Source organism: Salvelinus sp. IW2-2015, linkage group LG3 (assembly GCF_002910315.2).
Source record: "Salvelinus sp. IW2-2015 linkage group LG3, ASM291031v2, whole genome shotgun sequence".
Lineage (NCBI taxonomy): Eukaryota > Metazoa > Chordata > Actinopteri > Salmoniformes > Salmonidae > Salvelinus > Salvelinus sp. IW2-2015.
In genome coordinates this window covers 22,001,591-22,024,712 of record NC_036840.1, presented here as the reverse complement: position 1 = coordinate 22,024,712, position 23,122 = coordinate 22,001,591, and the positions used below count along the sequence as shown (strand labels likewise).

At 47.4% G+C, this 23,122-nt stretch overlaps 1 protein-coding gene across 1 annotated transcript in view; it reads left to right on the top strand.

The window, feature by feature from the left end:
- Nucleotides 1–246: 246 nt before the first annotated feature.
- LOC111952546 (ATP-sensitive inward rectifier potassium channel 10-like) overlaps nucleotides 247–23,122 on the top strand; it is a 42,123-nt gene continuing 19,247 nt past the window's right edge. Inside the window, exons 1-5 of the mRNA XM_023971352.2 lie at nucleotides 247–789; nucleotides 4,989–5,360; nucleotides 5,600–5,811; nucleotides 6,594–6,725; nucleotides 6,918–7,095. Coding sequence (XP_023827120.1) covers nucleotides 4,997–5,360; nucleotides 5,600–5,811; nucleotides 6,594–6,725; nucleotides 6,918–7,095 — 886 coding nt within the window. The 5' untranslated portion in view covers nucleotides 247–789; nucleotides 4,989–4,996. The remainder of the gene's footprint in view (nucleotides 790–4,988; nucleotides 5,361–5,599; nucleotides 5,812–6,593; nucleotides 6,726–6,917; nucleotides 7,096–23,122) is intronic.

Below are 23,122 nucleotides of genomic sequence, written 5' to 3'. Positions count from 1 at the left end.
ATGCTTTCTAATAGTGAAATAACTTCCAGGCTTGTAATCTTAACCATCAGACATTTACATGAGAAAGTTGACAAAGGCTGAACAGTCGAGGAACCCTCAACAAGGGACCCATTTACAGTGTACAGTCAGGGAAGGAGAGAGAGAGAGAGAGAGAGAGAGAGAGAGAGGGTGGGTGGGAGGAGAAACTGGGAGGAGAGTTGAATTAATGAATTAAAATGTCCTGAGTCCAGTTGAGTGACTGAATAGGCTACTTTTTCCTTTATAAAGAGAGACAGGAGAAAATGTCAGAGACGAGAGACACTCCAACTTCTACATGAACCCGWGAACCATCACAGCTTTAGATTCAACGGGGACATTGAAACTATTTTATTACATAATAACTCTGTAACATACAATCGGAACCGGTACCGACTGACAATCCAGCTTCAGAGCAACCACTGTCTTGTGTTTGGTAGCCTAAATTCGGTCTTAGCTCCTGAAACTTGGTTGATTTGAACTTTTTGTAATAACTGTGATGTCGTTAGGCCTATTAGAGTTACAATGGAAATATGTAGAACTGTAAKCAGGAGCGAAATCTGTAGACAATGAAAGTTGGGTCTTGTGAACATCCGTGTGAGAGAACTGTCARCAAGTGCGCATCGCTTCAATGCATGAGGTCGCACTGATAGACCAAAAAAGGMAAATAGCCAACTTGCTCATTCCGCTACATCAATTTCTTTTCGTGGTTTTTGGSCGATAAAAACTACTTTTTCCAAGTCTCAAAATTGCATTCAACAATTGCAACAAAAGGTGAGTGATGACCAGCACATTAATCGATAGATCTAAATTCAATTTGTTTTTACTACTAGATCATCATTCCCATATCTTAATGCATCTCCACGTTGTTATGATAGCGACAGAGCAACAGGATGTGGTGACTTCTCAACATGAGCGACAGCAGGGATAGTTAGATATATGGCCTATATATAAAGGCCAGCACTCGCTTGATGAAGAGTTATTAAGTAAACATTTTTTTACGTGTGCATGTTCCACCCTCTTCATGAGAAATAACCATAGAATAAAGAAATAAACAATTGGAATGCTACTTTGGCTTGGTATTGCGAAGAGAACATAAGCAGAGAGAGCACAGGTGCATCCACACAGAGAGAACAGGATGAGCATATCAGTGCTACAGATGTAGAATCTTAATTTGAGCCAGTTTGTTACAGAAGGAAAATAATCCTGCAGGAACAGTAAATGTGAATTATTATGTGGATTATAATGAATGGGCATTTTTTGTTAGGGCAAATCAAAAAATGTAGAAGCTTTTTTAAACCTTTAATACACTACAAGTTTGCATTTCCTGCCGTGCAGGAAAATTCTCAGCAACAAAAGAGTGATCAAATTAAGATCCTACATYTGCACTGAGTCGGCTACAGGTGAGTGTTTTTTACAGTAGCCCACTGTGTCTGTGGCATTTATAAGAGGGGCTGCAGTTTGTGAACACCTGCATGTGTCTAAAATGACCGTTTGGATGCTGGAATCCTTTTTCTTCCTTCCCTCCATCACCCCTTAATAATAAGTCTGTCCGTTTTCTAGTCACCTTTACAGCATTGACTACACAGTCAATCCATAAAATGACGTATTTAGTGACACTATTTGATCTGAATGGATCCTACAGGTGTTTATTAATCATTTCTGTCGACTTGGTTGAATCTGTTTAGGAATCAATCCTCACTTTGCTAGCTGTTTCTGGAGTTTCTGTTAAAAACAGTCGCAGCATTACTGCAGCCTCATGTCTAAAGGGGAAAAGAAAAGTGTTAGATACTGTCTTTCAGTGTAGACAATATATTATACTGTAGATACTGTATTAGCGATGACGGGTGTTCTAAATCACACCTGTAGGAAGACAACCTGAACCCGGGGACACATTGAGGAAGATCACCGTGGATACTGAGTGTGCCCACAAATTATAACATCTCCCTGGCACGATGTTTAAATCGGACATTCCAGACCACTCACTCACTGGCTGCAGTTTACAAGTCAAGTCTACAATGCGTAAAACTGACACGGTTGTCCTCGGTAGACTGGTAAGGGTACAGTGTGGAAGACATACTGTAAGGGATATTTGGAGATTTTAGTTTAAGGGTCAATGTGTGGGTAGTTTGAGTACTTGAAACACAAATAGTTTGGCTAAGAATGTATTTTAGAATTTGTATGGATTACTTGTTGCTGTGTTTGGAGAGGCTGTGTGGGGATTTTTACACCTTGTACTGTTCATGTACATAGAAGTAGGGGTGCTGATAAATCAGAATAAAAACGGCTTTATTTTTCACAATATTAGTGTACTGGGCCTTTATTACTCCTGTATGAGCAGACAAAAATAGTTGTCAGCAGCGCGGGGGGAAAAATGACCCCCCCCACTCCCCCATCGACAAAAAACAATCTTTAGGGTTGTCCAGGTGTCATATAGAGTGGTTGTTGAAAGCCTGTGGAGGGTAAATAAGACTCTCACAAACGTATCCTCATCAAACAGGCTATTGCATAGTGCGGCACTAATCTCCACTTCTGGACAAGTTTTATTTTGGTTGGAGAAGTTGTTGTTCTGTTTGCATGGGTTGCTCGGAGGTCGTTGGAGTGTTGTGTAGAGGTTGGGGATTTTGGTAAGGTGAACCCACAGGGGAAGGAAGGAGTGTGGTGAAGTGCACCGCTCAGGAATACTAATGAGCATCTTTTTGTCACCGATCTGTTTTAATACACCTTCTCTCGCTCTCTCATGGATTCTATCTCTCTCTCCACATATCTTTCTCTCCTTTGGATTCTCGCTCTTGCTCCCTCTCTCTCTCACTCTCAATCCTCTCTTTCCCTTTCGCTGCCCCCTCACACTCTCAAACATATACTCACATATGATCACACAGTCACACACACACACACACACACACTTTCTCCCTCTCTCTCACTCAGTCGTATTTTTCAATGGTGGCTTTTGTCCCTTTCATCTACTCTCTAAACAAAGGATTCTTGTGCACACGGGACAGAGGGAGATAGAGAGAGGGAGGMAGAGAGATTATAGTCGAGAGGAAGACACAGAAGTGTTAAAAGGAATACTGAAGTGAGCGGAAATAATTGTAACAGTTTGGTCTATGACAATGATAAACACACACTCACATGATAAAGTGTCACAAACATTGTTTCGGGAAAAGTTAACATTGGTATAGCCCATTGAGATGGCTGTGTAGTGTATGTCCCCGTATATGTGAGTGTGTGTTTACTGTATGTGTGGGAGGGGCCTCAGTAAGGTTCAGAGGTCAGCTGTGAATGCACTTAGCCTATCACAAGTCACAAGTGCCTCCTCACCCCCCATCTTAGTATTCTGAGCACAGACATTTAAACAGATCCCTATTCATACTCACAGTGAGCTCCAGCACCAGAGAGAAAGGGAGGGGAGGGAGGAGGGAGGAATAGAGTAAGCGAGTGGGTACACACAGAGAGAAAGGTCAGAAAGGAGAGTGTGTATCAGAGTGCCAAGTTCTCTGGCTTTGCTATGGTTGGTTACTTTTTATTGGATCCGGAAAGCAGAGGCAGGAAGAGACAAAAGGACCGTTTAGCCAAGAAAGAGGGCGAGAGTGTGAGAGTAAATGAAAGAAGAATAGAGAGAGAGAGAGAGAGAGAGAGAGAGAGAGAGAGAGAGGATACAGAAGGACGTCCAGAAGGATGCTCGGGCCAAAGTCACACACAAACAACAAGTATCCATATCCACAAGGAGAAAAACATGTCTCTTACTAGCCCTGATAACACACAAGCTATATTCTCCGGCTTCCACAAACCACACCACGTAATTAATTCTCTGACACAGAAGCACATTTATTGGGAGGTGAAAATAAGCTCAATAAGTGACAGCTGTATAAGGCCCTGATGAATGTCCCATTTGAGTTGCACATGGTAGTAGACTACCGGGGTAGTGTGGGACTAATCATCAACGTAATCAACTGTTATAGGCCCACGTTAGGGTAATAGTCTGAGGTCTTATGAAAGTCCACAACCACTAAAAGTGTAAAGCAGTAAGACGATTATTTATTTTTTATTTTAATCGCTAGAGATGAAGCGATAATGAAAGAGATGGGATTGAAGGACATTTGGGATTGAAGCACATTTGGGATTGAAGCACATTTGGGATTGAAGCACATTTGGGATTGAAGCACATTTGTAAATGGTTGATCCAGCATCTCTCATTCATAGATATTTCTTTGTCTTTATTTGTTACTTTTATTTCTTATTCTTATTTTTTTTAGGTATAAATATTTTTTAAACTGCATTGTTGGTTAGGGTTTGTAAGTAAGCATTTCACTGTAAGGTCTAGTCCTGTTGTATTCGGCGCATGTGACAAATACAACTTGATTTGATTTGATACTACATGCTGCTTTTCTATTCCAGTTTTTGGATGGGGAATAAGTAAGCCTTGTTTCTGTTCCTCTCGATCCAGCCAGCCTGATGTGCTGCAGACACAGGAGTCCCTTAGCATTATAGAGKTTTTTTTTTCATGTGAAAAGACAGCTGCAACTTCACTCTGAAAGGGGGATTTTACTTTGAAAGGGGAGCTGCTGCTCCATCTGAAAAGAGAAGGACGAAGAGAACGAGTAAGAGAGAGTTTTAAATGGACCACCTTGGACAGCAACAGGCCTGCCTCTGTCCACATGAACATTTTTATTGTGTCACATTTATAATCTCTCTCTCTTTCTCTCTCCCCCTCTCCACGTCTTCCTCTCCCCCCTAAAATGTTCCACTCCTGTCATATCTTTCATTCATCCCCTTATCAACTTTTCTCCTCTATTCCTTTCCTATTCTCCCCTTTCTCACAAACCCCATCTTTTCAACTTGTTTTTCATRAACTTTATCTCTTCGTCTTTCTGACCCCCTCGCCCTCTTCACCCCTCTCCCTCACACTCCTTTTCCTCCCACTTATCCACTCAATCTCCCCCTCAACCCTTTCCCTCTCCTCCAAAAAAAAGCTGCAGCCATGACCTCGGCCACTCCCCCGTCCTCACGTGGCTCCTCCCCCGAGAAGGTGTGTCACTCAATGACGCAGACGGAGGTTCTGAAGCCGCTGCTGGGRTCGGTGGGGGTGGCGGCAGGGGAGGCAGCGACAACGGTCTGTGCGCTCCGACGGAGACGGCGTGTTCTCTCCAAGGACGGGCACAGCAACGTGCGCATCGAGCATGTGAGCGGGCGCGGGGCGCTGTACCTGCGTGACATCTGGACGACCTTCCTGGACATGCAGTGGCGCTACAAGCTCTTCCTGTTCTCGGCCACCTTCGCCGGGACCTGGTTCCTGTTCGGGGTTCTGTGGTACCTGGTGGCGCTGGTGCACGGAGACCTGCTAGGTGAGGATGGAGGGAGGGGAAAGGGGGAGCAGAGGGTGGAGAGAGCAGGGGCGGAGAAAGAGAGAGAAGGAGATAGAGAACGTAAGTCAAGAAGAGGGAGAATAAGAGCGGTGTAGGAGTCCTTAGTTTAGCCCTTTCTCGTGTCATATCAACAGTTTGTTCTTCAACCACCTTGTATATCWAACAGTCTGCTCAGAACCTCACCTCTTTCCCTGTATCTCTGCTCTCCCTCCTTCCAGAGTTTGACCCGCCGTCCAACCACACCCCGTGTGTGATGCAGGTGCAGACCCTAACGGGGGCGTTCCTCTTCTCGCTGGAGTCCCAGACCACCATTGGCTACGGCTTCCGTTGCATCACAGAGGAATGTCCTGCTGCCATCATCCTCCTCATCCTCCAGCTTGTCATTACCATGGTTCTGGAGATCTTCATCACAGGAACCTTCCTCGCCAAGGTACCTCMCCGTGTCCTGGGCATATCAATATCATGGTTACTATTACCATCCCATTCATTAATAAAGCCTAGCACCACACTACACTCAACAGTTTCTTGTGTACATCAAGAATGGTCCACCATCCAAAGGACATCCAGCCAACTTGACACAACTGTGGGACGCATTGGAGTCAACATGGGCCGGCATCCCTGTCGAACGCTTTCGACACCTTGTAGTCCATGCCCCGGACGAATTGAGGCTGCTCTGAGGGCAAAATGGGGTGCAACTCAATATTAGGGGTTCCTAATATTTTGTACACTCAGTGTACAATACTACGAAACATTTGAACTTTGGATCGACACACATGACCAGTGTTCGGTAATATAGTCTGGCCACCATATGCACTGCATCCATACGTCCAACACACAACAGTACAACTATATGCACTGGCCCCACTCAGCACTGGACTCCTGTGTTAACARCAGTGTTAACTATCCTCCCCTTTTCTCTCCTCTCCCCTCTTATCTACGAGGGTCAGGGTTATCATTCTGGCCCCTCAATAATAAGAYTTACAAGCCCTTTCTTTATTTTTCACTCAGTTATCTATGTGTGTGTGTGTTGGGGCTGGAGGTTAAAATGATAGGAAGTGCATGCCATAGACTGTATGTATTGGTAAGGAGACAGACGGCCGGTTGTCAACAGCCTAACAAATAAACAGGATATGTTACAGATAGCATTGTGGGTAGTGTAGTTCACCATGCTACATTGTGTGGCTCTGACACACTCTTCCCCATCTTCCTCAGGTGGCGCGGCCCAAGAAGAGAGGCGAGACAGTGAAGTTCAGCCAGCACGCCGTGGTGTCCAATCACGAGGGCCGACCCTGCCTCATGATCCGAGTGGCCAACATGCGCAAGAGCCTGTTACTGGGCTGCTCGGTAAAGACAGTGTGTGTGTGTGTTTGTGTGTGTGTGTGTTAGTGATTGAGTTTGAGTATTACAAACAGAAAAAATATTTCATGAAAAAATGGATCACCATGGTAGATATAGGGTGTTGTCATGTTAAGCTTCTTCAGSATTCTCACTCATGTACCGCCACACAATTTAATATGACTCCATTTTGGCTCCCAGGTAACAGGGAAGTTGCTCCAGACATCCCAGACCAAGGAGGGGGATACGGTGCGACTGGACCAGAGGAACGTTCCCTTCCAGGTGGACATGTCCAGCGACAGCCCCTTCCTCATCCTCCCACTCACCTTCTACCACATCATTGATGACAGCAGCCCGCTCAGAGCCTGGGCCGCCAAGGGTACGAGTCTCAATGACGTTGAAACTTTTACCGCAGTGGGCTAAATCAGGGTCACCCAGAGTGTTTCTTGGTAGTCTTAAACAAATCTACTTTGAGACAAAAGTATACACCTCACACACATGGTTATGGGCTTAAAAAAAGAAGACACCTGTACCATGTCAGATATAGAGTTGAAATGTATTAMATTTTGAGTTTGCATCTCAATATTACACTTTATCTACATCGCAGAAGACTGAACTATAACAAAACAGTTTGACATAGAAACACAGGATTTTAGACGTTTTCAAAAAAATAAAACCAAATCTTGATGAATTGTGAAAAATATGAATAACATTCCACACACAAGGCCAAGGAGTGGCTGCAGGAAAAGGCTACCATYATGGTTTTCTTAGCGCATGTTTGATGAGTAACCTTGCCTGAAACCTGAAGAGTTATTGGAGTTGTGTATTCTTGTTCTATAGGTCCCATTTTATGTCAAGTGTCCTTAAAGCCATGTCTTGGGAGTAATATAGTAGGCAGGCGCATGGTGTAGTTACAGGTACAGTGTAATGTTCTTGTTCCCAAGGTGCTGGTGTAGCAGTGGTTTTTGGTTTAGTGAACGACAGTACTGTACAGTCTGTGTAAAGTAGGTGAAGTTGTTGCTATCGTTTACATCTCACATGTCTTGATCCTCAATGGGAGGAGAGGGTCCGTTGGGGTGTGGGAACTGAAACMAACCTGTGTGGAGAGAAAGAGAAGGSTGAATTTAGGAGKTTAGAGKTTAGTGTTGTGMYGGAGAGAGGGTWCATGGCAGTAGAGGGATGGGGGAGCATGTTTGTGTGTGTGTCTGTGTGTGCATGCATTCTGTATGTGTGTATATGCGTACTGAATGTTTATGTGCGTATTCTTACATACTATGTGTGTGTTTTGAGGGACCGCACCGGGAGAGGGCTCTCTGTGTGTGTGTGTGTGTGTTTGTGGAATGTGTGTGTAAGTGGGTGCCAGGGTGTCTCATTAGAAGACAATGGGGTACAGTCCGATAGAGTGAGGGGTGGGGGATCCTGTTACAGGAGGACAGGCCTCTCATCACCACTAACCACAGGGTTATTACCGACCCACTCTGATTGCTGATCTACCTCTGCACTGCTCTACCTCTCCACTACTACGCTGCTCTACCTCTCCACTACTACGCTGCTCTACCGCTCCACCACTACGCTGCTCTACCGCTCCACCACTACGCTGCTCTACCTCTCCACTACTACGCTGCTCTACCTCTCCACTACTACGCTGCTCTACCTCTCCACTACTACGCTGCTCTACCTCTCCACTTATACGCTGCTCTACCTCTCACTACTACGCTGCTCTAACCTCTCCACTACTACACTGCTTACCTCTCCACTACTACACTGCTCTACCTCTCCACTACTACACTGCCTCTACCTCTCCACCTCTTCCACTACTAGCTGCTCTACCGCTCCACCACTACGCTGCTCTACATCTCCACCACTACGCTGCTCTACCTCTCCACTACTACGCTGCTCTACCTCTCACTACTACACTGCTCTACTCTCCACTACTACGCTGCTCTACTTCCCTACTACACTGCTCTACCCTCCAACTACGCTGCTCTACCTCTCCACGCACTACCTGCTCTACCTGTCCACTCACTACGCTGCTCTACCTCTCCACTACTACACTGCTCTACCTCTCCACCACTAGGCTGCTCTACCTCTCCACCACTACGCTGCTCTACCTCTCCACTACTACGCTGCTCTACCTCTCCACTACACGCTGCTCTACCTCTCCACCACACCTTTCATCACACTAACCACAGGGCTATTATGACCCACACTGATCAGTGATCTACCTCTCCACTCCTGCGCTCCTCTACCTATCCCCTCCCTCTCTGAAAACTGACTCTCACTCCCTCTCCACTCCTTCACTTGCTCTACACCCTTAGAAAAAAAAAGGTGCTATCTAGAACCTAAAAGGGGTTCTTTGGCTGTCCCCCACCCTTGAAGAACTAGTTTTGGTTCCAGGTAGAAGGAAACCTTCCACAGAGGAGTTTTGGTGTCTACCTGGAACCAAAATGTGTTATTCTATGGGGACACCTGAAGAACCCTTTTGGAACCTTTTCTAAGAGCGTATCTCTCTACTCCTTCACTGCCCTACTTCTATTTTTCCACTCCTTTGCTGCCCTCCACTCCTCTCTGATACTGACTCTCCTTCCTATCTCTCCACTCCTCTCACTGCTCTACCTCTCCACTCTCCCTGATACTGACTCTCACTTCCTATCTTTCCACTCCTTCCTGTCTACCTCCCACTCCTCCCTGATACTGACTCTCACTCCTATCTCTCCACTCCTTCCCTGCTCTACTCCCACTCTCTCTGGATACTGACTCTCTTCCTATCTCTCCACTCCTTCACTGCTCTTACCTCTTCCACTCCTCTGATACTGACTCTCCTTCCTATCTCTCCACTCCTTCACTGCTCTACCTCTCCACTCCTCTGATACTGACTCTCACTCCTATCTCTCCACTCCTCCCTGATACTGACTCTCACTCCTATCGCTCCACTCCTTCACTGCTCTACCTCTCCACTCCTCTCTGATACTGACTCTCACTCATATCTCTCCACTCCTTCACTGCTCTACCTCTCTACCTCTGCTCTACCTCTGATACTGACTCTCACTTCTCTGTTTTATCTGCAGCACTGTGTGGTATGTATGTATGCTTATCTCTCTACATCTCTCTTCCTGTGCACCCTATCCTTCTCTACTCATCAAAGCAGTTATCTTTCTCTCTCTATTTCCTGTCTATCATGAGTTTCTGTCTAGTTGAGCCGCCAGACTCCTCCTGTTAAATTGACTGTGCTCAGATTATATGGCATTGTATTACTGTACACTTAATAAGGCTTTTTAATGATGCCTGATCCCAGATAACACTCCACTTTGCTTTGGCTTCACGTGGTGTACCTTGAAAATGTAAGTAATATCTGAACAAATSTTAATACTATATAAAAGTAGCATGCATAATACTACTATTAGAAGTATCATAATACTAATAGTACATAATACTACAGTCATTTCCCCTGCAGTATCTATGGATCTAGCTTCTAATACGGCCTCCTCTCACAGTAGCTCTGCTCGCAACTCCCCATGGTGCATTTTTGTAGATATATCTGGACCTATTTGCACTGGAAAGGGGTTACCATGAATTTGACAGTAATTTTCAGGCATCTCGGTGGCAAGTAAAATTCTCTTTTGGACCCTTGCCTGTCCTGACTCCGAGCCCGCCCGCCTGACCACTCTGCCAGCCCCTGAGCCTGCCTGCCGACCTGTACCTTTGCCCCCCTCTGGATTATCGACCTCTGCCTTACCCTGACCCTGCCTGCCGTCCGGTACCGTTGCCCCACCTCTGGTTTACTGACCCCTGCCTGCCTTGACCTGTCTATTGCCTGCCCCTGTTGGAATATTAAACTATTGTTTATTCGATGTGGTCTACATCTGGGTCTTAACTTCATACCTGATCGTACGAACTGGCCATGACTGACCCGGCAGACCCGGACAAGATGCGCAACGCCATCTCCTCCCAAGGAGCCTCCATTGGTAGGCACGAGGAATTTCTTCGTGGGCTGATGGATGGGGTCCAAACGTTGGCTGAGTGCCATGACCTGGCGTTGGACATGCTGCTGGAGCAATTCCRYGGGTCGTCTGGGTGGCAGCCTGCCACGGTGGTAACCCCACCGCCCCTCAGCAACTCGGCGGTTAGCAGCACCACCCCACCGGCCACTCCACCTTCCCGGGAGCCTCGGTTACCTCCTCCGGAACGTTTTAAGGGAGAGCCGAGCACCTGTCGGGCGTTTCTAGCTCGGTGTGCCCTCATTTTTGAGCTTCAGCCCTCCTCCTTCCCCTCGGAACGCTCCAAAATAGCCTACCTCATCACGCTGATGTCTGGAAGGGCTCTCASCTGGGCTACTGTCCATATGGTAACCGGCTATATGTGCGAGCCTGGAGGGGTTCGTGGGAGAGGTGAGGAAGGTCTTAGATGTCYCGTTCCCTGCGAAAGAAAATGCCCGGAAGCTAATCCAGTTCTGGCAGGATGCCCGCACTGTGGCCGACTATGCGGTGGGTTTCCGTACTTTGGCAGCGGAGAGTGTGTGGAACTCGGAAGCACTGTTCGACATGTTCCTGCACGGCGTCTCGAGGAGGTTAAAGATGAGCTTGAGGCTCGGGAGATACCCACAGATTTTGACCACCCTCATCGCTTTGACCATCCACATCGATGGGCGATTGCAGGAACGACGGATGGAGAGGAAATTCGGAATCCCATGTCCAGGGATTCCACCTCGCCTCCGAGTCATCCCTGAAGTCCCCGATGGTCCCGTGGCCAAGAGCACCCAAGATTTCCCAACCTTCCTCGAGAGTCACCAAGGAGGGACGAGGCAGGGCTGGGCTGTCGCCAGCGGAACGGCAACACCAGATCAGCACAAGGAGCTGTCTGGATTGCGAGAGTTTGTCATTTTGTGTCTTTCTACCTGATAAAAGACCAGGCTCATGGGTAGSAGCGAGTACTCTGGTGGGCCATATGGGGAAGTTTTCTGCTTCCCTTACTCGTACCCTGTCATTCTGCTGTGGGGAAACTATTCAGAAACTCTCCGGGTCCTTATTGACTCCGGGGCTGATGAGAGCTTTTTGGACACCGCACTGGCTTCTAAGCTGAACATCCCCATTCAGCTACTCTCCATTCCCGTGGATGTTAGAGCGTTGGTCGATCTATAGGTCGGATCACCCATAACACCACTCCCATCAAGCTACGTGTGTCAGGGAATCACAGCGAGACCATTCAGTTCCTGCTCATCAAGTCCCCCCAGATCTCAATGGTTTTGTGATTCTCCTGGCTCCAGCGACACAACCCACTCATCAACAGGTCTACGGGTGCCATCATGGGCTGGAGTCTGTTCTGCCACGCCCATTGTCTGAAGTCAGTGCAACCTGCATATTCCTGGGTCCTCAGAGGTGGTTCTTGATCCCTCAATTATTCCCRCKGAGTACCAGGATCTCTGGTATGTGTTCAGCAAGACTCGGGCCACTTCCCTTCCGCCGCACCGCCCGTATGACTGCGGGATTGACCTTCTCCCTAGCACCATGSCCTCCCGGAGGAGTCTGTACTCGCTATCAGGACCTGAAACCAAGGCTATGGAGGACTACATTGGGGACTCCCTAGCTACTGGATTTATATGTTCCTCTTCCTCTCCCACTGACGCAGGGTTCTTCTTCATGGAGAGGAAGGACAAGACCCTGTGCCCATGCATTGACTACCTGGGACTCAGTGACATCACTGTAAAGAACCGTTATCCGCTACCACTAATTTCCTCGGCCTTCTAGCCGCTCCATGGGGCCACTGTGTTCTCCAAGCTGGATCTACATAACGCCTACCACCTGTTGCGGATACGAGAGGGGGACGAGTGGAAGACCGCGTTCAACAAGGCCAGCGGCCACTACGAATATTTGGTCATGCCCTTAAGCCTCACCAACACCCCTGCCGTGTTCCAGGCTCTGGTGAATGATGTTCTCCGCAACATGGTGAACCGTTTCGTCTTTGTCTACATTGATGACATCCTCGTCTTCTCCCGCTCCCCCCAAGAACACGCGCTCTATGTCTGGCAGGTTCTCCAGCGCCTTCTGAAGAACCAGTTGTTCGTTAAGGCGGAAAAGTGCGAGTTTCATCGCTCCACCATTCCCTTTCTGGGCTACATCATCTYTGCTGGGTGCGTCAAGATGGATCCCAAGAAGGAGAAAGTGGTGGTGGATTGGCCTCAGCCTATGTCTAGGGTGCAGCTGCAACACTTCCTGTGGTTCGCCAACTTTTATCACCCTTTTATCTGGGRTTACAGCACCCTGGCCTCTCCCCTGTCTGCCCTCATCTCTACTAAGGTTCCGTTCACGTTGTGCATGGCTGCGAACTGGGCATTCCGGGATCTTAAACATCGCTTCACCGTGGCTCCGATCCTGATTCATCCGGACACTTCCCGTCAGTTCGTGGTGGAGGCCGATGCTTCGGATGTTGGAGTGGTGGCTGTTCTGTCCCAACGTTCTGTCCTGGACCTTAAGCTGCATCCCTGTGCCTTCTTCTCCCACCGCCTCATCGCCACGGAGAGGAATTACAATGGGGGGAATCGGGAGCTTCTCGCGATGAAGACGCCATTGGAGGAATGGAGGCACAAAAACCTGGAGTATCTCCGCACTGATAAGCGCCTCAACTCCAGGCAGGCGAGATTGGCCCTGCTCTTTACCCGGTTCAACTTTTCCCTCTCCTACCGGCCGGGGTCCAAAAACATCAAGCCGGATGCCCTGTCTCGCTGCTATAACCCCACAGCTACCACACCAGAGCCCGAGACAATCCTTCCCACCTCGTGCCTGGCGACGGCMCTCAGCTGGGGTATCGGGAAACAGGTCTGGGAGGCGCAGCGGTCCCAGTGAACCCTGGGGGGGTTCAGATAACCGGAAGTTTGTGCCTGACGCTGTCCACTCCGCGGTCCTGGACTGGGCCCATTCCTCCATGCTTGCCTGCCACCCGGGCTCCCGGCAGACCCTGGCCTTTGTGCGACAATGCTTTTGGTGGCCTACCATGGTTCCCGACGTTGCCGCCGCCTGCACGGTCTGTGCGCGAAACAAAACTCCTTGCCAAGCTCCAGCTGGCCTCTTCCRACCTCTGCCTGTCCCTCATCGCCCCTGGTCTCACATCTCTTGGACTTTGTCACAGGTCTCCCACCATCTGCTGGCAACACTGCCATCCTGACCATGGTGGATCGCTTTTCCAAGGCTKSCCACTTAATTCCTCTCCCCARGTTACCCTCTGCCAAGGAGATGGCCCAGCACATCTCCGCCAACCCCACCACCTGGAGCGCAGCAGCTGGTGTGGGTGGAATATGCACGCAACACCCTTACCTGATCTGCCACGGCCCTATCACCATTTGAGTGTTACCTGGGGTCACAGTGCCCGCTCTTCCCTGAGCAGGAAGAGGAGGTCGGCATACCTTTTGCCCAGATGTTTGTCCGTTGCTGTCGTCATATCTGGAGGAGAGCCCGGTCGGTCCTCCTCAAGACCACCTCCAGGTATCTACGATAAGCGGATCACCATCAGCCGGCTCCCCGGTATYGTCTCGGGCAGAAGGTATGGCTATCCACCTGGGATCTGCCCCTCCGGGTRGAATMCCGCAAACTMTCCCCCCAGTTTATCGGCCCGTTCCCAATCACCAAGATCATTAGCCCCTCTGCTGTTCGTCTTCTGTTGCCCCGTACCTTTTGTATACATCCCACCTTTCATGTGTCCATAGTCAAATCCTCGTCTCACAGCCCTTTGTCTCCCGTTTTTCCAGTCTATCTTTTCTCGCACTCCTGGTTTTTGACCCTTGCCTGTCCTGACTCAGAGCCCGCCTGCCTGACCATTCTGCCTTACCCTGACCCTGAGTCAGCCTGCCGTCCGGTACCGTTGCCCCACCTCTGGTTTACTGAGCCCTGCCTGCCTTGACCTGTCTATTGTCTGCCCCTGCTGGAATATTAAACTATTGTTTACTCGACGTGGTCTGCATCTGGGTCTTACCTTCATACCTGATAGACACGCTCTATGTTTGAATAAAATCAGCTGGCAGTGGCTGGGTGGAGGTGGCAGTTGTGGTAGCCACTGCTGTGTCCAGGGTTGGCGAAGGGGTTGTTGCTGGGAAAACTGGGAACCGTGCAGATGCTGGGGCCGGGACTGTAAACCACAGATTGGTGCTGGGACTGGGAAATAGGAACCGAGATCCAGGAACAAGGAACTGGTGCAGGAGACGGGTCGGGATCTGTAGAGGGGAGGAAGGACAACCTGAGGAGCAAGCAGAYACACAAGCAAGCCCTAAACCCGGAGGTCAGTGGTGGTACTCCCTTRTGGCCTGCTCGCTCCGGCTGAAGATCTGATGTTTGGTCCTTCCTCCGCACCTCTTCCATGTTCTGGTGTTGGGACAAGTGCTAGTGCTGGTGCTGGGTTGCTGGCACTGCTTTGACCATTTCAATGCAGAGGTGCGGGTCATTTGTGTTGTTGGGTGGTTCTTGGCTGTTGACAGGTCTTGGCATGCCTCCCCATTGACTGCCTGGTGGAGGGTGATGCAGTATGAGGTGTGAMGGCAGCTCCGTGTCCGGGAGGTCTGGGGCAGTAAGGGGAAGGGAGGAGGGATCTGGGCCTGTAAGGTCAATAGGGACAAGGGGGTAGGGGGGAGGTCAGGTACAGTAAGGACCAGGGGGGATGGATCAGGGATGGTAAAGAGTGGAGGGAGGTAGGGGGAATGGAGACAGGTATTAGAGGGGAAGCCGGTTTCTTTGAAGGGATAACCTGTTTGGGATACGGGGCAGCATTTTCACGTTCGGATGAAAAGCGTGGCCAGAGTAAACTTCCTGCTACTCAGGCCCAGAAACTAATATATGCATAGTATTATTAGATTTGGATAGAAAACACTCTGAAGTTTCTAAAACTGTTTGAATGATGTCTGTGAGTATAACAGAAATCATATGGCAGGCGAAAACCTGAGAAAAATCCAACCAGGAAGTGGGAAATCTGAGGTTTGTAGTTTTTCAACTCATTGCCTTTCTAATATACAGTGTCTATGGGGTCATATTGCACTTCCTAAGGCTTTCATTAGATGTCAACAGTCTTTAGAACCTTGTTTGAGGCTTCTACTGTGAAGGAGGAGATAATGAGAGCTGTTTAAACCAGATGTCTGGCAGARTGCCATGAGCTGGTCACGCGCRTRGCCGTGAGAGCGACCTGCRTTCCATTGCATTTCTAAAGACAAAGGAATTCTCCGGTTGAAAGATTATTGAAGATTTATGTTAAAAACATCCTAAAGATTGATTCTATACATCAAAAAGAAAGGAGGACCAATTTACTCCTTTTACCAAAGAGCACCTTCTGTCTACCAAATGTACTATTGTGTACCTTAGTAGCGCTTCCCTTCCTCCTCTTTCTACTGATTCTATACATCGTTTGACATGTTTCTACGAACTGTTTTATAACTTTTTGGACTTTTCGTCTGAACTTTCAGCTGGACTTGCCCGCGCCTCGTGAGTTTGGATTGTGAACTGAACGCGCTAACAAAAAGGAGGTATTTGGACATAAATGATGGACTTTATCGAACAAAACAAACATTTATTGTGGAACTGGGATTCCTAGGAGTGCATTCTGATGAAGGTCATCAAAGGCAAGTGAATATTTATAATGCTATTTCTGACTTCTGTTGACTCCACAACATGGCGGGTACCTGTATGGCTTGTTTTTGTGTCTGAGCGCCGTACTCAGATTATTGCATGGTGTGCTTTTTCCGTATTTTTTAAATCTGACACAGCGGTTGCATTAAGGAGAAGTATATATTTTAGTCTGTGCATAACAGTTTTATATTTTATCAAAGTTTATGATGAGTATTTCTGTAAATTCATGTGGCTCTCTGAAAATTCGGCGGATGTTTTCGAGGCACAACATTACTGACCATAACGCGCCAATGTAAACTGAGATTTTTGGATATAAATATGAACTTTATYGAACAAAACATAAATGTATTGTGTAACATGAAGTCCTATGAGTGCCATCTGATGAAGATCATCAAAGGTTAGTGATGAATTTGATCTCTATTTCTGCTTTTTGTGACTCCTCTCTTTGGCTGGAAAATGGCTGTATGTGTTTTCGTGACTAGGCTCTGACCTAACATAATCATATGGTGTGCTTTCGCTGTAAAGCATTTTTTAAATCGGACACGATGGGTAGATTAACAAGAAGTTAACCTTTAATTTGGTGTATTGCACTTGTGAATGTATGAAAGTGAAAAATGTCMMAAAAATATTTTTGAATTTCGCGCTCTGCCTTTTCAGCGGAATGTTGTCGAGGGGTTCCAAGAGGATAAGGAGCTTTGGGGGTTGTGTTTGTTGGAGTTTGGGTTCTAGGGTGGTCTTCTTGTCTGGTATCTTGTTGGTGTTTGGTTTTGTTGTTTTCTTCCTCTTGCTTTTGGTGACTTGTGTCCAGTTTGGATGGCGCCGTTGGGAATGGCCGCCATTTTATCTGAGCAATTGTACTATTTTTTGTTTTTTTGCACTGTTTTAAACTTTTTTTGTACATAATGTTTCCATCATTTCCTATGACTGAAAAAAAGCTTTTTGACATTAGAACAGTTATTACTCACCTCGGTCTGGACAAAGATTTTTTCTTTAAAGAGGTGGACGCGAAGGATATACTGCTCTTCCCAGACCAGGCCCAAAAGAGGAGACACAGCTACAGGGGTCGGCGAGCCAGATGCYTGGCGAGAGTATTTAAAAAAAAAAATATTTCACCTTTATTTAACCAGGTAGGCCAGTTGAGAACAAGTTCTCATTTACAACTGCGACCTGGCCAAGATAAATCAAAGCATTGCGACAAAAACAACAACACAGAGTTACACATAAACAAACRTACAGTCAATAACACAGTATGTGGATAATCCGCCTCTACCCCCATTCTACTGGCGAACGTGCAATCACTGGAGAATAAACTGGATGCGTGCCGTTCGAGATAATTGTATCAACGGGACATTACAAATGGTAAAATCCTGTTTCACCGCGTCGTGGCTGAACAAGGACATAGATAATATACAGTTAGCTGGGTTTTCTGTGCATTGGCAAAACAGAACAGCAGCCTCCAGTAAGATCAGGGGGTGGTCTGTGTCTCTTTATTAACAACAGCTGGTGCACTCTCTCTAAACTGCACTCCATGATCTGTAAAAGGCCACAAACAAGAAATTGCTCACCTAGAGGCTGAGCTCCTAGTGGCCGGGGACTTTAATGCAGGAAAATCGAAATCCGTTTAATCTCATTTCTACCAGTATGTCAAATAAATCTCTAAATCATCTTTACTCCACACAGAGACGCGTACAAAGCTCTCCCTTGCCCTCCATTTGTCAAATCAGACCATAACTCTATCCTCCTGATTCTTGCTTACAAGCAAAAACTCAAACAGGTAGTACCAGTTATGCGCTAAATATGTAAGTGGTCCGATGAAGTGGATGCTAAGCTACAGAACTGTTTTGCTAACACTGACTGGAATATGTTCCGGGATTCATCTGATAGCATTGAGGAGTATACCACATCAGTCACCGGCTTCATTAATAAGTGCATCGACGTCGGCAACACAGTGACCGTACGTACATATCCCAACCAGAAGCCATGGATTACAGGCAACATTCGCACTGAGCTAAAGGATAGAGCTGCCGATTTCAACGAGTGGGACACTAACCTGGACGCTTATAATTAATCCAGCTATGCCCTATGATGAACCATCAAACAGGCAAAGCATCAATACAGGACTAAGATCAAATTCTACTACACTGGCTCTGACGCTCGTCGGATGTGGCAGGGCTTGCAAACTATCGCTGACTACAAGTAGAAACACAGCCGTGAGCTGCCCAGTGACACAAGCCTATCAGACAAGCTAAATGCCTTCTATTCTYGCTTTGAGGTAAGMAACACTGAACCATGCATGAGAGCATCAGCTGTTCTGGACAACTGTGTGATCTCGCTCTTCGTAGCCGATGTGAGTTAGCAGGTTAAACAGGTTAACATTCACGAGGCCGCAGGGCCAGATGGATTACCAGGACGCGTACTCAGAGCATTTGTTGACCAGCCAGCAAGTGTCTTCACTGACATTTTCAATACCTACATGTTTCAAGCCGTAGTCCCTGTGCCCAAGAACATCAAGGTAACCTGCCTAAATGACTACTGTCCCGTAGCACTCACTTCTGTAGCTATGAAATGCTTTGAAAAACTGGTCATGGCTCACATCAACACTATCATCCCAGAAACCCTGGACCCACTCCAATTTGCATACCGCCCCAACAGATCCACAGACAACGCAATCTCTATTGCACTTCACACAGCCCTTTCCCACCTGGACAAAAGGAACACCTTTGTGAGAATGCTGTTCATTGACTACAGCTCAGCCTTCAACACCATAGTGCCCTCCAAGCTCATCACTAAGTCAAGGACCCTGGGACTGAACACCTCCCTCTGCAACTGGATCCTGGACTTCCTGATGGGCCGCCCCCAGGTGGTGAGGGTAGTCAACCACACATCCGCCACAATGACTCTCAACACAGGGGCCTCTCAGGGGTGCGTGCTTAATCCCATCTTGTACTTCCTGTTCACCCACGACTGCGTGGCCATGCACGACTCCAACACCATCATTACGTTTGCAGACGACACGCCGGTGGTAGGCCTGATCACCGACAACGATGAGACAACCTATAGCGATGAGGTCAGAGACCTGGCAGTGTGGTGCGAGGACAACAACTTCTTCCTCAACGTGAGCAAGACAAAGGAGCTGATTGTGGACTACGAGAAAAGGAGGGCAGAGCATGGCACCATTTACATGGAGGTCAAGATCTTCAAGTTCCTTGGTGCCCACATCACTAAGGACTTATCATGGTCCAAACACACTAACACAGTCATGAAGAGGAGGGCACGACAACGTCTATTCCCCCTCAGGAGGCTGAAAGGATTTGCCTTAGGTCCTCAGATTCTCAAAAATGTCTACAGCTGCACCATCGAAAGCATCCTGACTGGTTGCATCAACGCTTGATATCCTGCAAGGCTCTACAGTGCGTTCGGTTCAGTACATCACTGGGACTGAGATCTCTGCCATCCAGGACCTCTATACCAGGCTGTGTCAGAAGAAGGCCCTAAAAATTGTCATAGATTCCAGCCACCAATGTCATAGACTGTTCTCTCTGCAACCATGCGGCAAGCAGTACCAGAGCGCCAAGTCTGGGGGGAAAAAGGCTCCTTAACAGCTTCTACCCCCACAAGCCATAAGACTGCTGAACAGTTACTCAAAGGTCTACCAGGACTATTTTCATTGACCCCCTTATTTTATTCTTATCCTTGTTAGACACTCCACAAGTCTGGTTCATCCTTGGGAGCAATTTCCAAATGCCTGACGGTACCACGTCATCTGTACAAACAGTACGCAAGTATAAACACCATGGGACCACGCAGCGCCATACCGCTCAGGAAGGAGACGCGTTCTGTCTCCTAGAGATGAATGTACTTCGGTACGAAAAGTGAAATTATTCCCAGAAGAACAGCAAAGGACCTTCTGAAGATGCTGAGAAAACAGGTACAAAAGTATCTATATCCACAGTAAAATGAGTCCTATATCGACATAACTTGAAAGGCCGCTCAGCAAGGAAGAAGCCACTGCTCCAAAACCGCAATAAAAAAGCCAGACTACGGTTTGCAACTGCACATGGGGGAAAAGATCGTACTTTTTGGAGAATGTCCTCTGGTATGATGAAACAAAAATAGAACTGTTTGGCCATAATGACCATTGTTATGTTTGGAGGAAAAAGGGGGACGCTTGCAATCTGAAGAACACCATCCCAACCATGAAGCACGGGGGTGGCAGCATCATGTTGTGGGGTGCTTTGCTGCAGGAGGGACTGGTGCACTTCACAAAATAGATGGCATCATGAGGAAGGACAATTATGTGGATTATTGAAGCAATATCTCAAGACATCAGTCAGGAATTTAATGCTTGGTCGCAAATGGATCTTCCAAATGGACAATGACCCCAAGCAAACTTCCAAAGTTGTGGCAAAACGGCTTAAGGACAACAAGTCAAGGTATTGGAGTGGCCACAAAGCCTGACCTTAATCATATAGAAAATTTGTGGGCAGAAGTGAAAAAGCATGTGCGAGCAAGGAGGCCTACAAACCTGATTCAGTTACACCAGCTCTGTCAGGAGGAATGGGCCAAAATTCACCAACCAAAGCTTGTGGAAGGCTACCTGAAACGTTTGACCCAAGTTAAACAATTTAAAGACAATGCTACCAAATACTAATTGAGTGTATGTAAACTTCTGACCCACTGGGAATGTGATGATAGAAATAAAAGCTGAGATAAATCATTCTCTCTACTATTATTCTGACATTTTACATTATTAAAATAAAGTGGTGAGCCTAACTGACCTAAAACAGGGAATTTTTACTAGGATTAAATGTCAGGAATTGTGAAAAACTGAGTTGAAATGTACACTGCTCATAAAAATAAAGGGAACACTTAAACAACACAATGTAACTCCAAGTCAATCACACTTCTGTGAAATCAAACTGTCCACTTAGGAAGCAACACTGATTGACAATAAATTTCACATGCTGTTGTGCAAATGGAATAGACAACAGGTGGAAATTATAGGCAATTAGCAAGACACCCCCAATAAAGGAGTGGTTATGCAGGTTGTGACCACAGACCACTTCTCAGTTCCTATGCTTCCTGGCTGATGTTTTGGTCACTTTTGAATGTGGCGGTGCTTTCACTCTAGTGGTAGCATGAGACGGAGTCTACAACCCACACAAGTGGCTCAGTAGTGCAGCTCATCCAGGATGGCACATCAATGCAAGCTGTGGCAAGAAGGTTTGCTGTGTCCATCAGCGTAGTGTCCAGAGCATGGAGGCGCTACCAGGAGACAGGCCAGTACATCAGGAGACGGAGGAGGCCGTAGGAGGGCAACAACCCAGCACAGGACCGCTACCTCCGCCTTTGAGCAGGAGGAGCACTGCCAGAGCCCTGCAAAATGACCTCCAGCAGGCCACAAATGTGCATGTGTCTGCTCAAACGGTCAGAAACAGACTCCATGAGGGTCCGACATACACAGGTGGGGGTTGTGCTAACAGCCCAACACCGTGCAGGACGTTTGGCATTTTCCAGAGAACACCAAGATTGGCAAATTCGCCACTGGCGCCCTGTGCTCTTCACAGATGAAAGCAGGTTCACACTGAGCACATGTGACAGACGTGACAGAGTCTGGAGACGCCGTGGAGAACGTTCTGCTGCCTGCAACATCCTCCAGCATGACCGGTTTGGTGGTGGGTCAGTCATGGTGTGGGTGGCATTTCTTTGGGGGGCCGCACAGCCCTCCATGTGCTCGCCAGAGGTAGCCTGACTGCCATTAGGTACCGAGATGAGATCCTCAGACCCCTTGTGAGACCATATGCTGGTGCGGTTGGCCCTGGGTTCCTCCTAATGCAAGACAATGCTAGACTCATGTGGCTGGAGTGTGTCAGCAGTTCCTGCAAGAAGAAGGCATTGATGCTATGGACTGGCCCGCCCGTTCCCCAGACCTGAATCCAATTGAGCACATCTGGGACATCATGTCCCGCTCCATCCACCAACGCCACGTTGCACCACAGACTGTCCAGGAGTTGGCGGATGCTTTAGTCCAGGTCTGGGAGGAGATGCCTCAGGAGACCATCCGCCACCTCATCAGGAGCATGCCCAGGCGTTGTAGGGAGGTCATACAGGCACGTGGAGGCCACACACACTACTGAGCCTCATTTTGACTTGTTTTAAGGACATTACATCAAAGTTGGATCAGCCTGTAGTGTGGTTTTCCACTTTAATTTTGAGTGTGACTCCAAATCCAGACCTCCATGGGTTGATAAATTTGATTTCCTTGATACTTTTTGTGTGATTTTGTTGTCAGCACATTCAACTATGTAAAGAGAAAAGTATTTAATAAGAATATTTCATTCGTTCAGATCTAGGATGTGTTATTTTAGTGTTCCCTTTATTTTTTTAGCAGTGTATTTGGCTAAGGTGTATGTAAACTTACAACTTCATCTGTATGTCAGTCAGATGGCTAGCTGCCGGCAAAGACTCTGGCTAGTATTACTTAGCTAGCTAGAAGGATGAAGTAAGAAGCTAACTTGAACCAGAGCCTGCCTCAGCAGGGTAAATAAATTGGTTATAAGTTCTCATAATTCTTTGCATAACAAAGTAGGCTACTGAGACGGACAGTGATGTGGTGAGGCTGAGGCAGGCTGCAATGCAAGCAGGAGGAAGCAGAGAAAGAGGTTAGTACAGTGGTTCCCAAACTTGGGGTCGGTGGCCCATGTGGGGTCCCTGAGAAAATCTGTACGAATCTTATCAAACAAGTTAGAAACAAAAAAAAGGTGATGTGTTTCAATATGAACATCTCCACATGGCCTATCTTCAAAT